At 37.0% G+C, this 25111-nt stretch overlaps 1 protein-coding gene across 7 annotated transcripts in view; it reads left to right on the top strand.

Annotated features, from left to right (window-relative positions):
• The window catches only part of MCTP1 (multiple C2 and transmembrane domain containing 1), a 434948-nt gene that overhangs the window by 263262 nt on the left and 146575 nt on the right, over positions 1-25111 (top strand). For 6 of the 7 annotated variants that reach the window (XM_070412343.1, XM_070412342.1, XM_070412341.1 and 3 more), the window contains 5 exons: positions 16344-16446; positions 18218-18320; positions 18651-18752; positions 19129-19203; positions 21185-21304. In XM_070412343.1, coding sequence (XP_070268444.1) covers positions 16344-16446; positions 18218-18320; positions 18651-18752; positions 19129-19203; positions 21185-21304 — 503 coding nt within the window. Of the gene's footprint in view, positions 1-16343; positions 16447-18217; positions 18321-18650; positions 18753-19128; positions 19204-21184; positions 21311-25111 lie in introns of those variants that run through there. The other variant, XM_070412346.1, reaches the window with a different exon arrangement.

Raw genomic sequence — 25111 nt, 5'->3', positions numbered from 1 at the left:
TTCCTGGTCTTTATCATTAAGGTTGGGGCACAAATAAGCTTCTTATATACTTCATCTCTTACTTGTTCAAAGAAGTACTTAAAAAAATGTGTTGTATATCTTCATGGATAATCATAGTCAGACTCTACAAGATATTCAGCAACATTTTTTTAAAAAAAGGGAATTGAGTCAATGGTGCTGTCTTCAAATCCGCAAATTAGCATCCATTTAGGAGTATTGTGGATAGAGAGGGGAGATTTAAAATCACTGATAACTCTCTGTGCTAAGTGAAGAGTATTTTCTGATATAAATGAAGCTATTACTATTAGATGCTTGGTTGGCTTCAGAACTTTTTTTTTAATAGACAAGTCGAACAAGACACACTTATATTTGACCAACTTTGCTGTATTTTAAAAATATTTTTAATGATCCAAAAATAAAGTTAAACTTCCATAATTTAAACAATGATTTTAAATTACAGTATTTCATCATTTAAGATGAATACAGGAAAAAGAGAGGCTATAATCTTTTAAGTAGCCATCAATCTTACCGCACTTCCAAAGAATTTTTCCCTTTCAAAATGTAAAATTTTTCTTTTGTTACAACACATTCATTGAGAAACATTGTGATACTGTATTAACTCTGTGTGAATAAAGAGCAATTGAGTCTCTTTGAATGAGTGCGCATAAAGCACAAATTACTTTTTAATGAAGCCCTCAATTCTTTCCCTTTCCACAGAAAGCCTATAGCCTTGTTCAGCTGAGCACCACTACAGTAGGTCACTTCAGTTAAGCCCCCAATAAACTGTTGATCGTTGAGGGTAGTTTTTTCTTCAGTCTCAATAGCCTAGTGTTGGACAGTGCACTTCAAATCATTAAGGTTAATACAGATTTTAAAAAGAGATTAACTCTGGTGGTTAAGGCCTCAATTTACAACTCCCACACATACACATGCATTGAGCAAGGCACAAGAGTGGATTGAAATTTCAGTCAAATTGTGGGCTGCCTTTCACAGCCTGAGAAAGTGGCACTCTGGTTTTCAAAGTTGGTCAGCTAAACTCTTTGGGAGGGAAAAAGTTTGATTAACTGGAAAATACTGTGCAGTACAACTTACTTACTTTTCAGGCAACCAGTGAAAAGGTCAGTGTCTCTCTATGCCATCAAAGCAAAACTTAGAGACTGCCTGGCCCTGTGCTCACTGGGGAAGATTCTCTCTCCCAATAAATCAAGTGTCCTTAAAACTGAATAGATTGTGAGAGGAGAGAGACCAATGCGGGGGAAGGGGGAGAGCTATTTATTCATTTATTTATTTTTGGTGGAAGACAGTTCATGGTGGAATTTGCCTTTTCTAGCTTCTAATTATTCTTTTCTTTGGACGGGTCCTAATTTCTGCTTCCAGCAGGAGATATAAAGTCTTCTATATTGAGTGAGGCTTTCTTTGCAGAATATTTAGACCTGGCCGATTAGTTCGTTCTTTTAAGTTCTAAGAGAAAAGAATTCTTTCCTCAGCCCCTCCCCTGAGCTCCCAAGGAAGAGGTCACAGTGTCCCCAGGGATACCAGCCACTCAGTTTCAGAAACAGTGATATGGGAGCACTGTGAAAACCTTTCAAGAGATGCCCTACCTTTTCACTCTGTTAAAAGGTGCACTACTCTAAAGCTTCTGCACCCAGGTGAATTGATATATCAAATGAACGAACCACCTCATTCAGGAAACAAGAGAGAGGAGAGAGAAGAGGGGAGAGAGGAGAGAGAGAGAGAGAGAGAGAGAGAGAGAGAGAGAGAGAGAGAGAGAGAATTTTACTGTTAACATAATCTGTCACTGAAATGGTCCCGTTTAAATGAGCATATCTTTTTCTAAAGCAAGGCTCTGAATATAGACTGTGTTCAGCTCACCAGTCCCATAGTCTGGAAACCTAGTAGTTATTAAGCGAGATGTTTACTACCCCTTTATTTGCACAGACTTCTCTCATGTTTTTTTTTCTTTAGGAAAACCATCTTCATTGTTGGAAAATATTTAAGTAGCAAAACAGCAGAAAAAGACATGCTACAGTTTCCACCCCCCTCCCCCCAGCTTCCATGAGAGTCTTATTATCTTAAGAAATAACAGTTAGCAGCTCAGATTCATTAGCAGAGCTAAATTTAAGCCCCAGTTGACAGGCTGCCTAGAAAACATTTTGTTTTGCTGTCTGTGGGCTTTAATTAAGATGTGTTCAATTTCAGTCCTCTCAGTCTAGCCCTCCCCCCTCCCCAACTTGCTGTGTCACAGACGGGCGATCAGACACTTTTAGATGGTCCGGCCCATGACTTTGACCTTCTGCGCAGTCCAGCGTTCCCTGGGGAACCGTTCAACTCATGAGGTCTGATTTCACACTTCCAGGATGCCTCAGCTCTCTTAACAATGACAGGGAGACAAAGCCCTTTAGAACAGGCCGCATGGGGACTTGTTTAAATTGGAAACCAGAGAGGAGTCAAGGAACAAGGTTATGGGCTACAGAATAGTGCTTTTAATAAAGAGCTCACAGCTCTGGCTCAGCTCAAAGAGGGCTACCTCTGTACAATTAATTGAGCCATTTATCTGGAGCATCTTAGGCCTCTACTTTCTCACAGAATTGCGTGGTAAATATCAGCTAAGAAGCAAATGAGATATGCATGAAATGAATTTTAACACTTTGATTACTGTGCCTCCAGTCTTCATTAAAAGTAAATTTATTTGTATTTCTGACCTCATTATCAGTTAGCTGCCTGCATTTTTATTGGTTGCTGTGATTTCCAGCTTGAGTGTGTCATGAAGGTGTATTTTATACAGAGATTTGGATTTATTATTCTTGGTATTTTCCCTGAACATTATGGGTCTATTCAGAGAAAGAAAGTGAAAAGGTATCTGTACAGAAAAAAAAAGCAAGTCTGTTCTTTGAAAGTTTTATGTACAGTTGGAGAAATGCTAAGCACATAGACATACTATTGTCTTTTAGAAATTAATTTTTGTGGTTTGCTCAAGCAAATTGTATAAGACATATGCAATTGTTGCTTGAGTGGCCCTCAGAATACGATAGGTTTACTGGAAGAAGTAGCTGTGTTGCTTCTTTTATAAAATTGTAGCAGTTTGAATTTTTAATAGCTGGTTACTCAAATTACCATTATCACATTCAATAACATTGATTATATCTGATAAATGCAGCCTTGGGTTTTATGATCATTACTTAAAATCTGTGTTAGAAGAGGAGAAAATATATGTCCTTTAAATGCTGCATAGTTCCATTAAAAGTACTATAATATAGGGGAAGTCCTTCATATTTGTAAATTAACAGGTGTAAAATCATTTACCAAATAAAAGGGGTTATGTATGGATGTCATTCTTAATTGTTAAACGTTTACTATCTGAAAATTATACTGCTTGAAACAAAAAACCTACATCTTACACAAAATGTATTGAAAATTGCCTAAGCAAAGTATGCTTTATTTCTGTTATATAACAAATAGAGGCCCGGTGCACGAAACCCATGCATGGGTGCAGTCCCTAGGCCTGGCCAGCGATCAAAGCATGAGTGTCTGGCGTGGAAGGGCAGGTCCCAGCTGACCTCTGGGCCCTGGGCACTACCTTGGCCACCCAGCCCCTGTGCTCCTCCCTCTACCTGAGTCATGGTGCCCAAGTCCCCATGTGGAGATGTGGTGAACGTGGCCAGACGCCGTGGGCTGGGGTGCAGTGTGGGCCGCTCAGTGGCACCACACAGAAGCCTGGCGGGCAGCTTGCTCTCTCCCGGCTGGCCTCGCAGACCAGCTCCTGTGCGGCGGGCAGCGGCGCGTGTCCCCACATCCGCCGCCCTCCATGGCGTTTATCCAGAAGAAGCAGCAGGAGCAGCAGCTGCAGCTCTATCCAAGGAGTGGTGAGCACAGGGCCGGGTGGCTGGAGAGGGTCTGGGGGTGGAGAGCGAAGGACCTGGCATGGTGCCTACTCTGAGGCCACGGCCACAAGCATGCTTGGCACCTTGGCCGGGGCCTCGGCCAGAGCTCAGGGTTGGGGTGGAGGCCGAGACTGATCGGGCTGAGGCCACTGGGGCAGGGCAACAGGGGGAGTGAGAGCAAGCTCGGCAGACTCCCTGGATTCTCACCACACTTCCATCCCCATCACCCCCACCCCCAGGTAACCAGTGAGAGCTCACAGCCCCCTGCCCGGGCACACGGGAGGTTGGTTGCCACCACCCACGCCCAGTTCCCCATCCCAGCCCGAGGCCCAGCCCTGATCTGGCAATCAGGGCCTACTGTCCAGGGGGAGGGGCCAACTGCCACCATGACAGGCGGGCAGTGGGCCTATTGGGGCCTGCCAGCCGTGGAAAGGGACCCGGGAGGTTGGCCACCAGCCCCAAGGAGGAAGCTGGCCCTCGCCCCCCTGGGAAAGGAGCCATGTCTGCCACCACCCACCCCCAGTTCCTAGTCCCAGCCTGGGGCCCAGCCTGGATCAGGAGATGGGGGCCTGCTGGCTGCAGGGAGGAGCACAGGAGGTTAGCTGGAAGGTCCCATCCAGTGATCCGGGCCTGGGGACCAAGGGCAGTTCTTTTGTTGAGTGTCTGCCCCCTGGTGGTCAGTGACCACTCATTCCAGTCATTCCGGTCGTTCCCTCGTAATGGTCACTTAGGCTTTTATATATATAGATGTTACCCCTGTTTGCTTTTTAATAATTAAGCTTATCGAGAAGACTATAAAGCAGATAGTATACGTTGAGAAGAAATCTCATCCAATTTATAATGCATCCAACACCTGACATTTTTATCATTATAATATACCTAATTTAGAAGGCAATAATATCACACACATATATGTTAAATATCTTAATACTATATAAATTTCTTTCCTAAGAATGAGACTAATGAAAGAATTAAAAGTAATGAAAGCAAATCATTGTTTTCATCATTTTATGTCACCACATAGATATAAAATTGCTTCATTTTTATAATTGCATTTTAATAATCATAATCTAATTATAGAAATGCAAAAGTGTCCTATCAGTTGATATAAAAATATTTATGAAAAGAGGAATTAGAATGGTAATTTAACACCAAGACTGGTGAGGCCTGCGTATGAACTAGTGTTTTACAGGGAATTGCAGAAATCATGTGTGATTCATATGCAGGTCACATGGTTTGAAGATCCTGCTCTGGAAGAATAGGTAGGATGACAAAAGAGATTAATAATTGGGTTTGATATGCTCTAGAGGTGAAGGACTATGGGCTGAAAAAGTGGTGGTCCCACTGTCAATGGCAAATGAGGGGAGGAGAAATACTATAAAATAATTAATTGAGTTCTGTGGAACTAAGATTGCAAAATGATCCTCTGAGTAAAGAAATAGAGAATTGCTGATTTGCTTTAGAGGGCTAGTGCAGGATTTCACTCAGTGCTTGAAGAAATGCTTTCAGATGCTAGCACCATTGTTTAAAATTAAACTATCATTTATATTTTGTTACATGATGACACAGTTGTGTAAATAAGCAATGCCTCTCCTAGAAAATTGGATTTGAAAACTGCTGCAGAGAGCATCTGAAAAAAAAATTACTAGAAGAAAATTTGGATTATATGATAATACAGTTAGATACATAAACAGTCAAGCCCAAAGAGTGATTTTATGAAAGGGTTGATGTCAGTGGGGATGCCAAGCACAGGAATGCAGGGCTCTGTCTTTGGTCTAACTGTTAAGCCTATTTACTAATGACTTTGAGGAGGTTATTGGTTGCTTCTTTATCGAACTTGCTGAAAGGATAGTTAATTCATTTGATATGAGCCCAATCTATGTATGTATATTATATATATTATATATCTATCTATATACACAAAATTACATAACAGGCTTAATTCAGACTGAAATAGGCTTAGATCAAGAAGATATTATTAAAAAGTACAAATGAATATAGTCAATAATATTGTGTCAAGTTTACATGGTAACAAATGATTACTAGAATTAGTGGAGTGATCACATTTTAAGGTATAAAAATCACTATATTGTACACTTGAAACTAATATAACCAATATAAAATTGTATACCAACTATACATAAATAAACAAATAAAAACACAAATCAAAGTTTCAACTGGGTACAAAACAGTGATGTCTTGTTTTAACAGTAAGAAACAGAAAACATTTTAGGGTTTGAATGAAGGTGTTTTCATTAAAAAAATGTATTTTTATTGATTTCAGAGAGGAAGGGAGAGGGAGAGAGAGATAGAAACATCAATGATGAGAGAGAATCAATGATTGGCTGCCTCCTGTGCGCCCCACACTGGGGTTTGAGCCCACAACCCCAGCATGTGTCCTTGTCCGGAATCGAACCTGGGACCTTTCTGTCTGCAGGCCGATGCTCTAACCACTGACCCACACTGGCTAGGGAGAATTAAGTTTAAACTCCATGAGAGTGAATTACACATGCATCAATTTTGTTACGTTGAATAAAAAGGCAACGTTGATAATGATACTCTTATGGACACATCAGATGCACTGTGGTATGAATTTAGCTTTGGAAGCTCTTCATCTTTAAAGAAAGATACTGACAAACTAACCAGAATATATTCTCAATTGGGATATCTGGTGTTTAAAGGCAACTCTACTGAGAACAGTTCAAGGAAAATGATAATAATAATAACTAACATTTGTTGAACCCTTATCACATGTCAGACACTACCACAAACTAATTTAATTAACACAGTGATTGGGGGCCCTTATCACATGTCAGACACTAGCCCAAACTTGGTAAAAGGATTATTGCAATTGATCTCATAGCAACCTGATTAGATACTGTTATTATTCCCACTTTACAAATGAGAAAACTGAGCTGTGGAGAGGCTCAGTAACTTCTTTACATTGGCATGCGGGGAAGACACCATTACAACTGCTTACGCTTTCCTGCTTTCTGTCTGCAGCTACAAGATAGACTCCACATGCTCAGTTAACTGAATCAAATGTCCACTCTTAGTGGTATGTCTGATTGGTACAACCTACGTTACATCTGCAACCCCAGCTGCAAGAAAGCCTAGAAATGTCACTTTGGCCTTTGTGGCCTCTCTAATTCTAAAGAGATGCTAGAAGGTAGATAGAATATATGCTAGTACAGGAGGGTGGGTAATGAACATTAGTCAGATACTAAGTAACAGATGCTGTGCCCCACTTTACACCCATTAATTTATTTAAATTTAAAAGTTATTACAGTGGGAAAGTCATAGAGTAAATAAAAGCTACAAAGACATAGTTTTGTGCACAATGTAAAGAAGCATTTCTCAAAAGTTATAATTGCCAAAAACTAGATCAGAACATTCCAGTGGAGGTGTTTATTCCCTTGTCACTGGAACTGTTGAAACAGAGCCTGTATGACCTCATGGTTGCAGAAAGGTTCAAACCCGAGATGACCTTTTGAACTTGGCTTCTAAGGCTGCTCTCCTGGCCCTCAGAATCTGAGTTTTTGCAGTAGGTGCCAAGATGAATAACAGACTTCTGAGTGAGTGCATATTCTGTAGAAGAAAAATCAAAATGACAAAGATACTGTTCTAAAGACAAAGCTGGACAGATGACAATTTTCAGCTTTATTGCCCCCAAATATATAAAGATTTAATCACTTGATATAGTACTTAATTTTTTTAAGTTTAAAGAATTTTATTTCACTGCAAGAGGTCTTTTAAGCTAACTACTTATGGGGAAGATTATCTAAAACATCAGACTTTTCTGTGGAGCACCTAATTGAATATATATTTACTGTAGGTCCTAAAGTATCTACAAGAGCTTGTAAAGACAAAGGAGCCTGTAATATATTTTTATACTCATCTTAAACCAAACAATGTTTGTGTTCCTAATCTTGGAGTAAATACTTGAATATCATTTATATATTACATATTAATTGAAAATGAAGTATTCAAACATTTTACCATAATTATCTAGATTCTTAATAGCTTAGACAAAATTTCTTCGTAGTCTCTCCTCAATTTTATAGATTTCATAGTCTTCCTTTTCTTACTTTTCAAGTTTCTTATCTGTTTCATTGTATTTCTTAGTCTTTTGTCATAAATCTTAAGCTTCCAAACATATACCAAGATGATTCAATTCTAAGACTCAAGAATGCATCTAGTTACACACAATACTATAAATATTCTTTTGCAGCTATTTTCTAGATTCCAGGGGAAATGAACTCATATTTACACAAAGCTTTATTTCCATTGGAAGATGTCTCCAACATACATTGTTTTTTGTTCTGGTGGATCCTATGAAATTTCCTCACCTATCACATTGGTACATGTTATGGTTGAAATTCCAGTTTGTAGAAAGGACAGATGGCAACCTTGATTATAATTTTTTTACTTTTTATTTATTTATTTTTATTTTTTAAATATATTTTTATTGATTTCAGAGAGGAAGGGAGAGGGAGAGAGAGATAGAAACATCAATGATGAGAGGGAATCATTGATTGGCTGCCTCCTGCACGCCCCCTACTGGGGACTGAGCCCGCAATCCGGCATGTGCCCTTGACCAGAATCAAACCTGGGAGCCTTGAGTCCTCAGGCTGATGCTCTATCCACTGAGCCAAACCCACTAGGACATTTTTTAAAAATTAAAGTATTGCTATTTCAAACTGTGGCAACTAAGGAAATTAAACCACAGAGCTTAGTTTGTGCAAGGTGGGCTCAAAATAAAAGGCCCCCATGGGTATGAATTGCTTTCCAAGCTGCTCAAAGCCTTCTGTGTCTACAGAGACGTGGCAACAAAGAGGTGGTCACTGGGTTCCTCCCCACATTTTTATATAACATCACATCCTCAAGCAGACTGTGCTACTTGTCAGCAGCAAAATGACCCTGGACAAAGCCCACCACTGATGGATCAGGATTAACTTTCTATTCTGGGAGTAAGACTATCATTCAGTATCTTCTGAGTGACTTTAATGTTCAAACCAGTAGTTTGCACAAACTGAAGTCATTCACTTGCCCATAAAACAGGTAGCAATCAAGCAGGGGTGGTACAGACTTTCCCACACTTCTTTATAAGTATGTCAGTGTTGTGACCTCAAAGATCAAGGGCTAAACAGTGAGAGAGAATTAGCCAGTCCATGCACCTCATTTAATCCTCAAGGCTGTTTTGAAGTTTGCCAGAAAGGATGCCCATTGGAGATAATTCTGACATTTGTTTTTATTGTTGTAGGAATGCCTTTTCACCATCAGAAGAATTGAGATAATAGAGGATATGCTTTAAAATCTGTTATAGATTTAGTTTTATGAGTTAGGGTAAAAAAAAAAGTATCTTTCCAATTTTAATTCCCTTGGGAGTTTTTCACCTATAAAAAAATCTAAAGAAAAAAAATAGCTTCATGTGTTTGCATTACAGAGACCCAATGAAAAGGATACACAAATAGATTTTTAGCTAAATATCCCTGATTATAAATTGTTAATCTTGTTTTTATATAATTGTCTTTCACGTCTAAAATTGCTAGTGCTAGAGGTGTGTAATCACCACAGATCACCAGGGCCATCTCCACTGGGGAAAAGTCTTCCCTTCCTTTCCCCTTCCTGTTCTAGTATTAGAGCCTGAGACGCTTTCTTCTCATTGCTGCTCTTAAACCCGTCCTTTAACTTTATTACAGTGCTTACAACCCGGCTTTATGATTGTGTATTTGTAAGTCTATCATGCCCACTAAATTGTGCATGCTTTGAGGGTTGGACTATGTCTTAATCATACTTATAATTCTGGGGTAGGATAAAGAGAAGACACTTAGTAAGTAATTAATGCTTCACAAGGTATTCCTATTTCTTCCCAGAAACTTGTCAACATGGAAAATTGCCATGTTCTCAAGGAAAGCTAAGATTCTCTTCTAGCTGTCATAGCACTTCCTGAGACCAGCCCCACTGCCCTCCCCCTCCCCCAGCACTGCTGCATCTCCTATCTTGCATCCAAACCCAAATCCCCAGTTTCATGTACTACAAAGGGCAGGAATAGGCACTCTTTGGCTAAAACGGTGGACGTTAAGGAAGATCCAATCGGTACTCATGGGTCTGCTGTAGTCTTATGACAAGAATGGTAAGTGGGAAACAGAGATTATATAAGCAGTGTTCCCATACATTTAGGCTCTTTAAATAGCCCAAAATTATCAGAAACAAAATACCAATTTTGGATGCTGCCTTTATTATTTTGCACCCCTAGCCATACTGCACTGAATAAAAACATTACAGAGCATGGCACTGCATCACTCTCTATAGCAGGGGTGGGGACCGTCCAGCCCTCGGGCCACATAAGGCCCGTGAATTCGTTTGGCCTGGCCTGGCCCTGCCAAGGCATTAGGGGTGAGTCAAACAAATGTTTGACCAAATATAGCAGGCTAATTTTTAAGTTGGTAATTTTGCATGGCCTGCAAATGATGTTATAAATATCCAAATGGCCCTTGACAGAAAAAAAGTTTCCCACCCCTGCTCTAGAGCTTCACAGAGTAGAATGCACTTTGTAGCCATCAACACTTCATCCTGTAGTCAACCTCACTCTATCAGCGAGCAATGCAGCACAGCACAGGGTCTAACTGGAATGATAAAAGGATGAAAGGAAGGAATAATTAAGGAGATAATTAATGGTTAAATCCATCACTGGTATTTCTGTGATTGTTTTCATTTGTTTAAGTGGCACATAATCGGGGCTGCAAAATTTAAGAACTGAAAAGCCAGTCATTTAAAGCATCATTTAGCAAACCAGATAAGCACATTAACTGTGTGTAGCCACTTTCTAAAAATAAAACTGTAGTGTATACTTTTTAGTAGTAAGTTTATAGAATTCAGCATTGTACGTTTACTACTATTTTGGTTGAAATTGCTGTTAATTTTATTGCCTTTGAATCATGCAGTGGCAAAAGGATAGTTTCTAAATTGGTCAAAAATAACACACTTTGTAGGTAATGACATACTCTTGACATACTGATACCTGTAAAAAGATAACTTTTTATATGGAAGGGATAAATAGAAGGCAATGTAAAATTGCCTACTTTTCCTCTTTGTCAGATTTTAGGTATCCAGTCTACGTACTTTGTTGAATACATCTTTACCATGGGAAAAAAACACAGGCTTGGCTAAGGTCAATGAATTGTGTGTGTTTTTTAATCTCCAAATAATAGTATCAGGTATAATAGATTGTTCAATATTGACATTTGCAAATCCTGTTAGTTTTACCTTCAAAATATATCCAGAATCTAACTACTACCCATCACATATTATTGCAGTAGCCTCGTAACATTTCTCCCTAACACCTCCATTGCCTTCGCTCTACCTGTTCTCCAAATAGCAGTCATCAGATCATGCCACACATCAGCTTAGGGCCCTCCAAAAGCTTCCCCTTCCACTTAGAGTGATAGCCATATTCTACAGAGGCCGCCATCCTCCTCGGACCTCTATGACCATGTCATCTATCGCTGTCCCTGGCACAATCCATTCCTCAGTCACACTGGCTTCCTGGATATTCCTAGAAACATCAGACACAGTCACTTCTCTGACCTTTCCATGACCTGTTCCTCTAGGTAACCCAAGGCTCACTTCCCGCCTCCTTCATTCCTTTGCCCATGTCACTTTGTCAATGAGACCTTCTTTGGCAGCCCCTTTAAAAACTGCACATACATACCAGCACTTCTCATCATCCTTTCCATTTTTATTTTTCTCTATAGTATTTACCACCTTATAATACACCCTAAAATATTATTCATTATCTATCTTCTTTCCGAAGGTAAATTTCATGTATCTATGGCTGTTGTTTTTTAATTGTGTTATGCACTTATATCTCCTCAACACATAGAATACTGCCTAATACATGATAAGTAATAAGTGTTTGTTGAATAAATGAATCCTATTTAATAAAGAGGGAATATGCAAATTGACTGTCACACCATCACAAAGATGCGGTGCCCCATCTTTTCAGTCCCGCCAGAGTCCCCCAAGTCCTTTCAGCCCGCCAGGGGGGCAGCAGGCACGTGGTTCAGCCAGACCTGCCCTCAGCCCCCCAGCTGCCCATGGCCGGCCTGAGGTGCAGGCAAGCCTCAGATGTCAGCTGCCCAGCCACCCAGGGCTGCCTGAGGCTCAGGTAACCAGGGCCGGTCAAGGCTTGTGCTGCTAGCAGTGGCAGCAACACAAGTGTAATGGTGGTGTCACCTTCCCCTGATTGCTGGGTTGCCTCCCACCCCTGAGGGCTCCCGGACTGTGAGAGGGGGCAGGCCAGGCTGAGGGACTCCCCTCTCCAGTGCATGAATTTTCATGCACTGGGCCTCTAGTCTATGATAAAAATGTTAGCCAGTTCTTCCTGTGTGTGGCCTACTAACTACTAAGTTATGACATAGCTATTTGGAAACGTCTTATCTAGTGACTTGCATTTGAATATATTTCATTGTAGGAAACAGGGACCATAGGGGTAGAGCAAGGGCTTTTCGGGTCAGATAGACCCGGGTTTAAAAAACAGCTCCACTACTTATAACCTATGATCTGGTGAGTTACATAATCTCCCAGCCTCAGTTTCCTCATGTGTAAAATGGGGATAGTAAAAGTTCCTTTCCCATGGAGTAGTCATAAAATCTTTAAGCAAATGAACATAACACATAACATTGGGCTTATAGTAATATAAAACCCAGTAAATGTTTTAATTATTATAATAATTAAATTTAATTATTATAATAATAAGCATTACAACTGCTCTTTATTTGCTATTTTTTGTAAAATATTTTACAAATGTTTACTCTTTTGAGTAGGAGATTTAACTCAAAATATGAATTATTCCCTATTATTTTTTTGTACTTTAAGGCACATTTTTGTGTTTTAAATATTTCTGCTTCAAAAGACATTACTTAAAGCTCTTATTTATTGATGCCCTGATAATGTGCCAGACATTCTGCTAGTTATATTCTATTACCTCTGCAAAGAGCCATTATTGTCACTACTTTTTCCATAAGGGAAAGGCCCAGGATCATGGAGTTAGTGTTCAATCCTAGTTTGTTCAGCCTCTGAAATTTAGGCCTTTCCCCCCAGACCACTGGCCTCCCACTTTGAACTTCAGTTTCTTGCCTGGTGCTTTTGGAAGAACATGGAGTGATTGAGATTTTGAAAGGTGTGGTGTAGCTCAAGTGAGGGACGGTAAAGATCTTGAGATTGAAAGTAAGACTGAAAGGCTATCTCCCATGCCATACAACGTGGATTTTAACCTGTAAGATCTGGAAAGACATCAAAGGTATTAAACCTGAAAATAAAGTTTCAGAGAAGAGTAAAATGGCAGAACTTTCCAGGATTGTTCATGTCAATGACCAGAGTTCAGTCTTTCATAAAACTGTAAGCACCTTAAGAATGATGGATTTTAGATTGAGAAAAATCTGTGTAAGCTAAAGCCATTTTAAATAGGAATTTGGTCTATCTTAGGCAAAGACTCTCTAAAAAGATGTGAGTACTGCCCTAACCAGTTTGGCTCAGTGGATAGAGCATTGGCCTGCGGACTCAAGGGTCCCAGATTTGATTCCGGTCAAGGGCATGTACCTTGGTTGCGGGCATATACCCAGTAGGGAGTGTGCAGGAGGCAGCTGATTGATGTTTCTCTCTCATTGATGTTTCTAGCTCTCTATCCCTCTCCCTTCCTCTCTGTAAAAAATCAATAAAATATATTTTTTAATAAAAGATGTAAGTACCATTATATTCCACAGTGTATAATGACATGGCCTCTTAAAAATTGTATTGCTTACCCATTTCAAGTTATAAGATAAATGCAGATAGGACAATATTTTTGATAATGATAGCATGCCACTGGGAATTAGAATAGCAAAATGACTGAGAAGTGCATCAATAGGTGCTCAAATTATTTTTGGCTCTCTTACTTTAACACCTTTATTCTAATAGAAAAGAGTGACTGAGAGAGTTAAGTAATGTGACGATAGATGACTAATATTGGTTTTCCCTAGGAATAGTTTTGAGAAATAATCAACTAAGAAAATGTGAATAGCCACTGCCTTGTGGGCATAGGGTTTGATAAGTATATTTGTTTCTTAACAAGATGTGGGAAGTGTTAAACATTAAGAACAGATTTAGTTTCTTTAAGATCTTTTAGCCAATCACTAACTCCAGATCTCTTTTTGTCACCAAATAAAGATACTGTAACAAAGAAGATAGTGATTTACAAGAATTTCCATAGGGTAAATTAAAACAATTGAAAATTCTGTATACAACTTAATATAATTCCTGTGAAAAAATCAAATGAATATTTTCAACCTCTATTTGTATATGTTTAAAGTACATTTTTCTCCATAGATATTGGTCTGTGGAGTTAGTTCTTGTGTTTTGCTACTGGAGAGGTGGTGCAGTTTTGATTGAATCTATTGCATATTGCTTTTCACTTGAGGGCAAGTAATACCGAGTGAAATGAGCCAGAAGAGTAATTGAAGTAAAACAAGTGAAAATGGGGGAACAAAAAATACCCCAAATTGCTATCTTTATATAACTTTTTTACTGAATTAAGATTAACATTAATGTATGAGAAAAAATCAAAGGAGATCCAAGAAAGAGTATGAGTTACACTTGTCTTTTAAGTATATGCTTCCAAAGCTAATTATTTAATTAAAGTCTTGTCTAAAGTGAAGTAGTTTCTCTTTTGACAAGGAATTCTATCATAAACATGGCTTTAATTTTCTCTCTCATTGTTATAGTAGGTATGTTTTAACCTTCCAACACTTTTATAAACTATTTGAGGTTGTAGTTTATATTCTCTGCTCTTTTGTTTATACTATAGTCAGTACTCACAAAGCTAGGTGGAAAGACGATACCTCATATGACCCTTAAGAATAAGTAAGGCTTTGAGAACTGTTTGAATGGAATTTTTATGCTTGTACATGAAGTATATGGGAGAAAATAAAGTTGTTCATGTGCCAAATAAAACTTATTACAATGTGTTTTAATGAATAAAATATTTTTTTTTAATACAATTTTCCATGGTGTGTGACTATGGTTGCAGGTAGGGCAAAAGGAATGAAGGTGGGGGAAAAAGATAACATCCTAAACCACAGGTAAAATTCACACCAGACCTTGGAGACCTTCAGTCGTCTAGTCTTTATTGAAAATTATTCGCAAGACCAAAAATTGAGAAGACTACTATAATGTTAAATTATGCAGTTATCCTGGGGTATGTGAGGCCACTGAACTAACACACACATACTAAATCTCTTTTTTAATGTAAAATTAAATTAAAGGTGAGTCAAAGTTTGTATGGCTCATTTTAAGAATTATAACATGAAAAGTAAATACCTTGCTATGTGGGAATACATAGCTTATCTGTCACTGATAGCTAATGAATTCTTTCCTATTAAAATTTAATTGAAAATCTTCACTGATATTTAAGCTTTCGCAGAAGTGTAAACTACTGTGACTACAATTCACAATTCATTTAAAACAATTATTCTTTATCATTAAAGTTAATAATATTCACATTAACCTCTTATGTAGTCTAAATCAATATTGTAGTTTAAAAAATATGACCTCTGAACAGCTTTGTCCAAATATTGATTTCATTGTCATTTGTATAAGGTATCAAACAAATTACATGCTGCAGTAATATCATTAATGCTGCCCCCATAGAGCCTCTGACTTTATGAGTTCTTATAATACAGCTCGTGACATTACAAAATATTGAGGACATCACATAATATAATTGCTGAATGGACGATATTTGAGTATGGAAAAACAGACTTGCTGTAAACAGATAACTTCCAAATCCTTTACTCCAGTGGACAAAAGAAATAAAAATACTGCTCTTTACAATGTGGATTGGTTGTTAAGGTTAAGTTTTAAATAACCAATTTTTTTTCTGCCTCAGAGGGGTCTAATTTACCTTCTTGTGATGCCTTAGATATTTTAGAAGAGAATCTTAAATTAGGTTAAAAAGTTATAATTCTGAAATATAACAGTTTTCCCAAAATCAACTTGTTTAGAAAGTCTGTTACAAGTTACAAGTTAGTCAGATAAGTTGAAAAATATATGGATAAAAAGAGAGGGCCTGAACCTTTCAAGTGGTCACTATAGAATTAAATAAAAACTGACATGGGGATGGGCATGCATCATAATTAGCCATTATATTATTATTTTTGTAAAAAATTATAAATTGAAATACTATCAGTTATATAATTTGCTTTCTTTTGCTTTTTTTTCTGGTTCTAAATTTCATTGAGTCACAATGGTTAACATCATCCAGTTACAGCTAACTGTATTTTGATGTTGTTTTAATTTTTTTAAAAATTGTGCCTCACTTTTTGTGTTCTATAAAATTGTTTAAAAGAGATGTAGTCATGATTGTGACACTCTGAGCTGTGGGTGCTATTTATACTAAAAATGTTCTCCCCAAATCTCTTGTAGGTAAAAGTGACCCATTTTGTGTAGTAGAACTGAACAATGATAGGCTTCTAACACATACTGTCTACAAAAATCTCAATCCTGAGTGGAACAAAGTCTTCACATTGTAAGTAGTAATTACTTTGAGCTTATTTAAAAAATGGTGCCAAATGATATTTATTTTTGGGATTTTGTGTGTACATTTATTCTTAACCGATTAACAGCTCAATGCATCTGGGCTGCCTTTGCTAGCAACAATGAATATCATAATTGCATCACTGTCCTGATAGTGAAACCTGGGGAAAGGGTTTGCCATTTTTCTTTTGTTTTCACAGACATTTTTTTTAAGCTGTGCTTTCTATATGATTTGACTAAGGATTTTGCTCCCTTTAACTGAATTGCCATACTGCTTCTTCCTTTTATACTTTCTATTGAAATTCTCCTGGATTGCACTGACACCAAGGAGGACAAAGCTCTATTTGTTCCATTGCTCAAATCAGCAAACAATCCCGTCTCCAATTCGGCAGATGCTTTAGTTTTGGCTTGTTGCATTTTAGCACAATAAGAATATTAAGTATTGGTCTAGGTACCAAAACACCCTATGAGTTAATTTTCTTTTTGTTTCAAAAAGTTTATAAGCCATTTTGATTATGTACTGTAAAGGCTGCCAATGCTACACTATAGTATCCCCTAAAATTGCTGTTATTGTTGTTGTTCCTAAACTGGGCTTTTAAACTGAACAAAGGAAAACTCCAAAAGAAGTGCTTCTTAAAAGTTTTCTAGCATAGGGTGTTTTTTGTTTTTTGGGGTTTGTTTTTTTTTTGTATTTGAAAAATTGCTAAATTCCTTACTAATGTCTTACAATGTCTCTGCTTAAGAACCAGTAACTAATCAAATTTAATTATCTGACCAATTTATCTTTAAGGAATTCCTCATTTTTATAAAAGATGAAAGCCCTGGTCAGGAGACTTGTACTTCTTAGAAGGTTGTGGAGAGTGTTTTTCTCTGGAATGCATAATTGGATGAATAGGTTTGATTATTATCAAAGCCATTAATTGATTGTGCCCCGATAAAGCCTTTTCTCACATGTGGTTGCAGTCTTTCAGTAATGAATATATTCATTTTTGTCTTCTCTTAATGCATGTTTTCTTGGTAAACAGTTTGATCAGAGAATAAATGCTGTCAACAATTGGGGCTTATTTTTCCAGAAACAAAAATATGAAGAGCTTGCACAGTTGTTAATTAACAAATGTTGTCTTTGGAACACAATGGAACACTACTTAATTTCTAAATCCTAGGGTGGTACAGTGGCTATCAATGCTACATTTTCTCCATTCTGTTTTCTGTGTTAGTTTATTTTTACTATAAACCCAACAGAAATAACTCAATGTTTTCATGAGAGCTGTAAACAAAAAGATGTCCTATTATAATTTTAAAAAACACACAAAATTATATTAACTATACTGTGACTCTTGCTAATATCAAACCTGATGGTATTTTATGTAGGGTAATAGGAAGATAGAAATTATTGCAATAATGAGAAGAAATAAAAGTCTAAAAAATATCAGTGCCACATATTGGTGGTTTGTTGTTGTCTTTATAATAATTTATTCTGTGGCCATCCAGGTGGAAAATTATATTTCATTAAAGAATTATAACTCGAAATTTTGTTGGTGCTCAAAATTCCAGATAATAGAACCATCATTGTAGTCTACTAAGGTGCATTGTGGGAAATTCTATCACATACCAAACTACCTTGTGTATGTGTGTATGCAAATAGCATACATAAAAACATATACACACAGAATCAGCTGGAGCTATCTAAATTTTCAAAAGCATTTTTATTCTTGTTCTCCACTGATGAAGTCTTTTTTCCCTTATGTATGTTTATTATGCAGCAACATTAAAGATATCCATTCAGTTCTTGAAGTGACAGTTTATGATGAAGATCGGGATCGAAGTGCTGACTTTCTGGGCAAAGTTGCTATACCATTGCTGTCTGTAAGTTTTATGCACCTGACACACTGCTCTGTGTTGCTTTTGCTCAAGGAGAAAAAAAAACCCGTCAGCTCTATATCTGTCATTTCTCAACCAAGGTCTGTAATAAGAACACTAAAAATTTTAACATACTCAATTCACGGCCATGTTGAATCCCATGATAGTTAATTTTTCCTGACAGACTTGATCCTGGTAATGAACAGGTACTTGTCAGAATTGCCACAGTTGTTTTGGGTTCTCTGTCAGTTTCAGCAGCTGGGGGTCAAAGGTCACCGAGGGAGTGTATTCAGTGGAGACCGTGAGACAGACGGCTGTCATGTCCTTTTCCCGCAGATTCAAAATGGTGAACAGAAAGCCTACGTCTTGAAAAACAAGCAGCTGACAGGGCCAACAAAGGGGGTCATCTATCTTGAAATAGATGTGATTTTTAATGCTGTAAGTCTTAACTTTGGCTTTTTTGTACTGCTAAAGAGTTCAGTTTCATGAAAGCTTTTGTTCCTGATTTGTAGAGAATTTCTGTCATTCCTCATTTTCTCTAAACCTTGATGTATCCTGGAGAATACGCTTCTGCCACTGCCTGGCACACCCACACTTTCTGTTATGTTGGCGGCTGCTGCTACGGCTGAACTGGGGCCGCTGCCTGCCTGCGTAAGCAATGTGCATGCATGTGCCACTGTATACATTTATATTTTATGAGCACAGCAGCCAGGCCTTTGAAACTTTAGAAACTATTGCAAATTGAACTGCATGAAAAACTTGTAAACATTTGTACTATATTAATCCATAACAGACACATTATGTTGATGTATAGGTGAAAGCCAGCTTACGAACATTAATACCCAAAGAACAGAAGTACATTGAAGAGGAAAACAGACTCTCTAAACAGGTAAAAAGCAAGGAAAGATTAATCCCTCTGGGAAGACCTAATTAATCTGTGAAACATCTAAATTCAAATAAACTTTGGAGGTATGGAGGTGGGGAAGGCTATACAATTTTTTAACATCTACTTATGTGAAATGACTTTCTTTTTTTTCCTTCTTTTTCTCTCTTCCCTTCCTTTCCTTAAATGATCAAACAAGGGCAATACCAAACTAATAAGTGGGATGGGGGTGGTCAAAAAGGAAAGGGGATACTGTAGACACTGCATAGAGTGGATATGTATTCATGCATTAGCAAAAGAATGATCATTTTGAACATAAAATACAATTTGATTGCCATGGAATGTGTAAATGAGAACACCAAAAGCTAAGGTTCAAATATATGTCCAGACCACCCACAGGTACGACACAGGTGTGTGTAAAGCGAGCCCAGCATAAAGCTCTTCCCTCTAATCCACAGGAGAGGGGGCTCCATCTTTTAAGGGAAACCTTCTTAATTAGATTTTGACTATGATCTTTTTGAAGTGAACTTTTATTGACATTTTCAGCTAAGAAAATAGAAAATCAGGGACTCTGATTTTTCTGTCATGAAGAAATTTTAAATTAGGCTTGATAGCTTGTAATTAGACTTATAGTTTTAAATCAGGTTTGAATCAATTTAAGAAAGAATACTAAGCAACCCCTTTAAAAATTTTACTTTTAACTAACACAGCTAAAATAAAATGAATTTGATATGTCTATAAAGTTTGCAGAACTTATTTGTGTGTGTTAAAGTATTTAATAATTTCTTGTGCTATTAGAAGCCAAAAAAATTTTATTTTTAATCAAATCAGTCACCATAAACAGTGGGATTTCAGGTTGTTTAAAGACAATATATAAGACAAATTCAATATCTGTCTAAATAGAAATACAGATTATATTTTTCCATAATTATAGATAAAATTTATAAAAGTAGCTCTTAAAGTAAGTGATCTGGGGCCCAGAAGAAAAACAAGTAGGGAGACTCTTAAATTTGACTGAAAGGAATTTGAATTTGAATAACTTATTAAAGCTGGTATGCATGTACTTGCATCTATATTTACACATATATATTTTTCCAGATGGCCTTCAGTAAACTTTACATTGCTACTTTGAAATACCAGATCAGCATTGAAGTATATTTGGAAGTAACAAAATATTAACCTGCATACATATTATTCTAATTATTAACATAGCTATAGATAAATTTTTGAACAACATCTAGTATATGGGCTGTTCTTTTTATAATTATAGTCATGCCTTAATTTAAAATTTTAATTATGTCAATTCTTATATATCTTTTTTAGTAAAAGATTTTGTAAAGCACTTGGTTGCCATAAAATTTTCCCTAACTCCAAAATTATACAAAAATATAGGTTAAATATATTGTAGAAAAGAGAAAGATAGAGATAGGAGAGAGGGAGGGAAAGAGAGAAAAATGAGAATATGATAGTAAGAAAGGGAGAATCCTACTAAAATGGTAGGGGGGGAAAGTGTTTTCTATAATAAAGCAATATTTGGCAGGATTTTTCTCTAAGACCCTAAATAAAAAATTCCAAGTTATCCATTTCACTCTGAAATAGCCTGAAATTAAAGCACTTAAAGAATCTTTAAATCTCAACAAGATTTAAGAGCTTAACAATATATTTAAGGTTTGCAGTAAGTAGCAAAAAATGTTTTGAATCCTTTGGAGATTTTTTTTTTCTTTTGAACAAAGGTAGTCCATCCTACCTGATAATATTATTTAAAGAAATATATTTAGCTAAGAAATTGCTCTTATAATTCAGTCTCTCCCACTTCCTCCAGAGATACTTTTTTCCCTTTAACTCATGAGCCAAACTGCTTGGTATATTCTTACAACTTTATTAACTTTCTGAGTCCTTTGAAAATCACAGTAAGCTTGAAGACTTTGCAATATATCTGATGGTTTTTAGTCGGGTAATTTCTAATAATATCACATCTTCGTTACAGCTGCTACTAAGAAACTTTATCAGAACGAAGCGCTGTGTCATGGTGCTTATAAATGCTGCATACTACGTTAATAGTTGCTTTGATTGGGACTCACCCCCAAGGAGCCTTGCTGCTTTTGTGGTATGATCATACTGTATTACTTACATTGTTATTCATTAAATTCAGTAATCATAGCTGCATGTTTCTGTGGCTATAGTAACAGCTATGTTGATGTGGCCATTTTAAAACTCCTATTTTAAGACTTGACTGGACAGATTTGCCGTGGGCAGAACCTGATGGATTGTTCAAGGTCTGAGTCCAAGAATACCCCCCTCCCCCCGCAGACTTCCGGAACACAAGACATCTCCACTGCCAATGTATAATTTTCTCCACGACAGCTAAAAAGTAAAATTTTATATATTGCATAATCCAAAATCCTAATAGCAGAGCCAAGAAAAGTCCTTGGTGTTAACAAAATTAATATAACTTTGACCATGCTCATTTTAATTGTATTCATTCTATAGATACTTTTTTTTCAAAATATGAAATGATTGACAGTAGAATGCTAGCTGGTAATACTTTAATATGTGGATCAATTGGAAGTGGATGTGACCTATGTAAACGGCATTTTATTATTTCTGAGATTTCCAGTCTTCAAAAAGGCACCAGTGAGAATTTGATAGATCCAAATAGTCCTCTAACAATGTTCATCTTGTAGCCTCTTACTTTGGTTATTTAAAAACTGCTGAGGAGACCAACTTGCAAAGCTAGAAAATCCAAAAGAATTCTTTCCTCTGCGCTTTAGTGGGAATTTTCTGCTTTCATATTATTTTTGCTTGTTCAAGGATTTCAGTTTGAAGTTTAAGTGAAGTTTTTCTTTTGAAATCCTTTATTTTATTGTCATATTTGTTAGAATATGAAGGCCTTATGCTTCCTTATAGTTGCCAGTTTAGCAGAATATGGCTTTATTATGGGGTTTACATGAAGAGCCTTCATTATAGTAACAAATCAACATTTTAGTATTACCATTCAGATGAGTGTGTGCACATCTGTTTAGTACTTTGAGCTCTGTCCTCCTTTCAGGCCTTGTATGGCACTTTCATTAATGTCCGAGCACATGGAACAAAGAGTGTGTATGTCCCTTTATGTTGTAAGTTACCAGAAAGTTAGGCAGCCTGCTTCCCATAGACATGTTGTTGTCTTCTAAAGAAAGAGATTGTCATCATCGTTAAGTTTTAGAAAGGAAACTGCTCTTTCAATATTCTTTTATTTAGTTCTTTCACATAGAAAGTACATGGGGAGGGTTACTGTTAAGCAAACTTAATTGTGATTTTTCACTATCATAGAGGCACTTTGACATAAATGAGGAAAAATGACATTGAGTTTCTTTGTATATTTTATGCTATTCTGTGCAAGTTCCATGGCACCTTATCAAAGACACAATATTCTAACAAAGTATTATGCTGCTCTCTGTGACTCGCTCCTTCCAAAGTCATTCCCTCATAGCTGTTTACAAAATGGGAAAATAGAGAAATCTATGTAATTATATAATTTGTTGAGGAACATTCCTTTTTAACACTTTAGCTTTACAATGTGTTTTGTAAGTCATCAGAAAAATTCATCTGGCGTCTAGATGTCACTCATGTGCAGTAAATTCAAGATGGCAACTTTGTTCAAAACTTCTTTCTGATTAAAAAAAATCAGACACCAAAATTCTGAGAAACTTAGGTATATGTACATGATAATACTTGAATGATTTCACTGTAGGAGGGTCAAAGTTCCCTGCATAAGAAAAGTAGTATCTCTTTTAGCTGGTGGTCAGCTTGTGAAGCAAGCTGAATGCAAGATGCTTACAAAAAAGGGAGGGAGGGCACAGTAAAGGTAGGAAAAGGGACTGCTGACGATAATGAAAAAAAGGCCAAACTAATATGAGAACACACAGTAAGAGTACTTTTGAGAAGAAACGATAATATTAACTGTTTCATTTTAAGGAAATAAAAAGCGCTGAATTACATTCTCTTGAATGTGATGAAAACAACAAATAACGAAACCAAACTTCACTTATCAAGATCTGAACTGAGAGTTCCATGAAAATGGGCACCCTGCCTGTTTCACCTGTACTCCACCATCACCTATGGAGTATCTCACATTTAGTAGGCTCCTATTATAAATGGCTGTCTAAATCAATCGACCAACCAATGAACCAGTATGAAAATGTTTCTTATGTGGAGAAACTCTTTATTCAGTGATGCCAGAAAAATAAGGGTTTGCTCTAATAAAGCTACTTATTAAATGATGAAAGACATAGCTTCATGGTGTTGTAGCAATTTTTCCTAGACCTTCCATTTTATATTCTAAACTATTTTACAATCTATCAATCATCTATTTTAACCTCAGATTTAATTCTGATGCAAAAAGATTCTTATATAATAGTAACAACTAATGTTTATTAAGCATTTGTGTGCCAGAGAACTGTTTTTCAAGCACTAATACATGAAAGTGCTTGTTATGCATTAATCAATTTAATATTTCCTTATTATGAGTTAGATACTATTATTTTCCAATAGACAGAAGAAAAAACAGAGGCACAGAAAGGTTAAATATATTGGTCAGATTCACACAGCAGATATTATTTTCTTTCTAAAAGAAATTTTTAAAATGTACCGTGTAATCTTAGTGTTACAACAATTCAAAAAAAAAAACTTTTGTTGGATTTTATTTACCTTATAGATATTTAATGATGTGAGTACTTAAAAATGAAATGTTTCAAGGATATCATTGCATAACCAGAACCTTTTTAGCACAGTTTATTGAAAAGAACTGCTTTCCATTAGGAGAAGAGTGTGAGCAGCACCCCATTGTTACAAGCATATTGTTCCCATCATTCCCTGTGGCTGGATCATGAGTCTATTATTATAATATTGGTTCCACTTGGCCCACTTTTTCATAAATGCAGCTGCCTCGTGGAGCATGTGCATTTGTACCATTATGTGGCTTGGTTTTAGGCCCAGATCAGTAAACTTTATAACGTTTAAGTGCCCTTTTTCTACTCTGTTTTATTCTTCTTTTCTAATTTACTACCCAAGATAAAAGTAGAATAATGAAATCAAAATGGAAAAACGATAACTTTTTGTCCTAACGTCAAGTGAAGTGCGGAGGGTGAGAAGCGCGGGGTTAGAGCTGCCCTGGCCTCTTTAGCCCTGTGCCTGTATGCCGTGGGGAAGCTTCAAAGCCAGCTGCTGATACTAGGAGCTGAAATCGGCCTAGAAGGTGATGGGGAAAATATAAGCAAACACGTTCCTGGGACTGTCCTTGTTTTTGTGCTGTGAATTAGGTTTTTAAATTTTACTATGAATATTGTATGCCTGAGAGCGAACACAGACGGATGTGGCGCAGAAGGCCCGGCTTGTCTTTTGGAAACATCCACTGCAGACGTGGAAATGTCTCCTACACTGGGCCTAATTTTCATCAGGCTCTTGACCAGACATTTGTGTTCTTATGGATGTCAGTGGGTGCAACGTGGAGTGAAAAAAAGAGTGCGCATTCTCTCTTTCCAGTACTGTCATTTCTCACTGTAATGAGCACAAAAATAATTGGACAACTGAGCTATCAGTAAAAGGACACACTTCACTGTGCGTCAAAGAATTATTTTACAGGACAAACTTTAATCTTTAAATGTGATTGTAGATAATTTGTGGTACCATCTGTCCATTTGGAATTGTTTTAGCCTTTTCTGTCATTATACAGTAAGTGCCGCTGTGTTTAACATTAACATTTGATATTTTACACATTTAATTTCTGTTCTGCTGTGTGGTCCTTAGGGAGCGGAGTGCTAGTGCTACATGAGAGAGACACAGTATTGATCAGTTAACATTTCAGCTACATTTATGTATGTCGCAAAATTAATGAAAATGCCAGACAAAAATGTCAGAGTGCACAAAAAGGTAG

The sequence above is a fragment of the Myotis yumanensis genome, unplaced genomic scaffold, assembly GCF_028538775.1.
Source record: "Myotis yumanensis isolate MYYU_CA2020_CCGP unplaced genomic scaffold, mMyoYum1.0.hap1 SCAF_4, whole genome shotgun sequence".
Classification (NCBI taxonomy): Eukaryota; Metazoa; Chordata; class Mammalia; order Chiroptera; family Vespertilionidae; genus Myotis; species Myotis yumanensis.
This window is presented reverse-complemented; position numbering and strand designations above follow the sequence as displayed.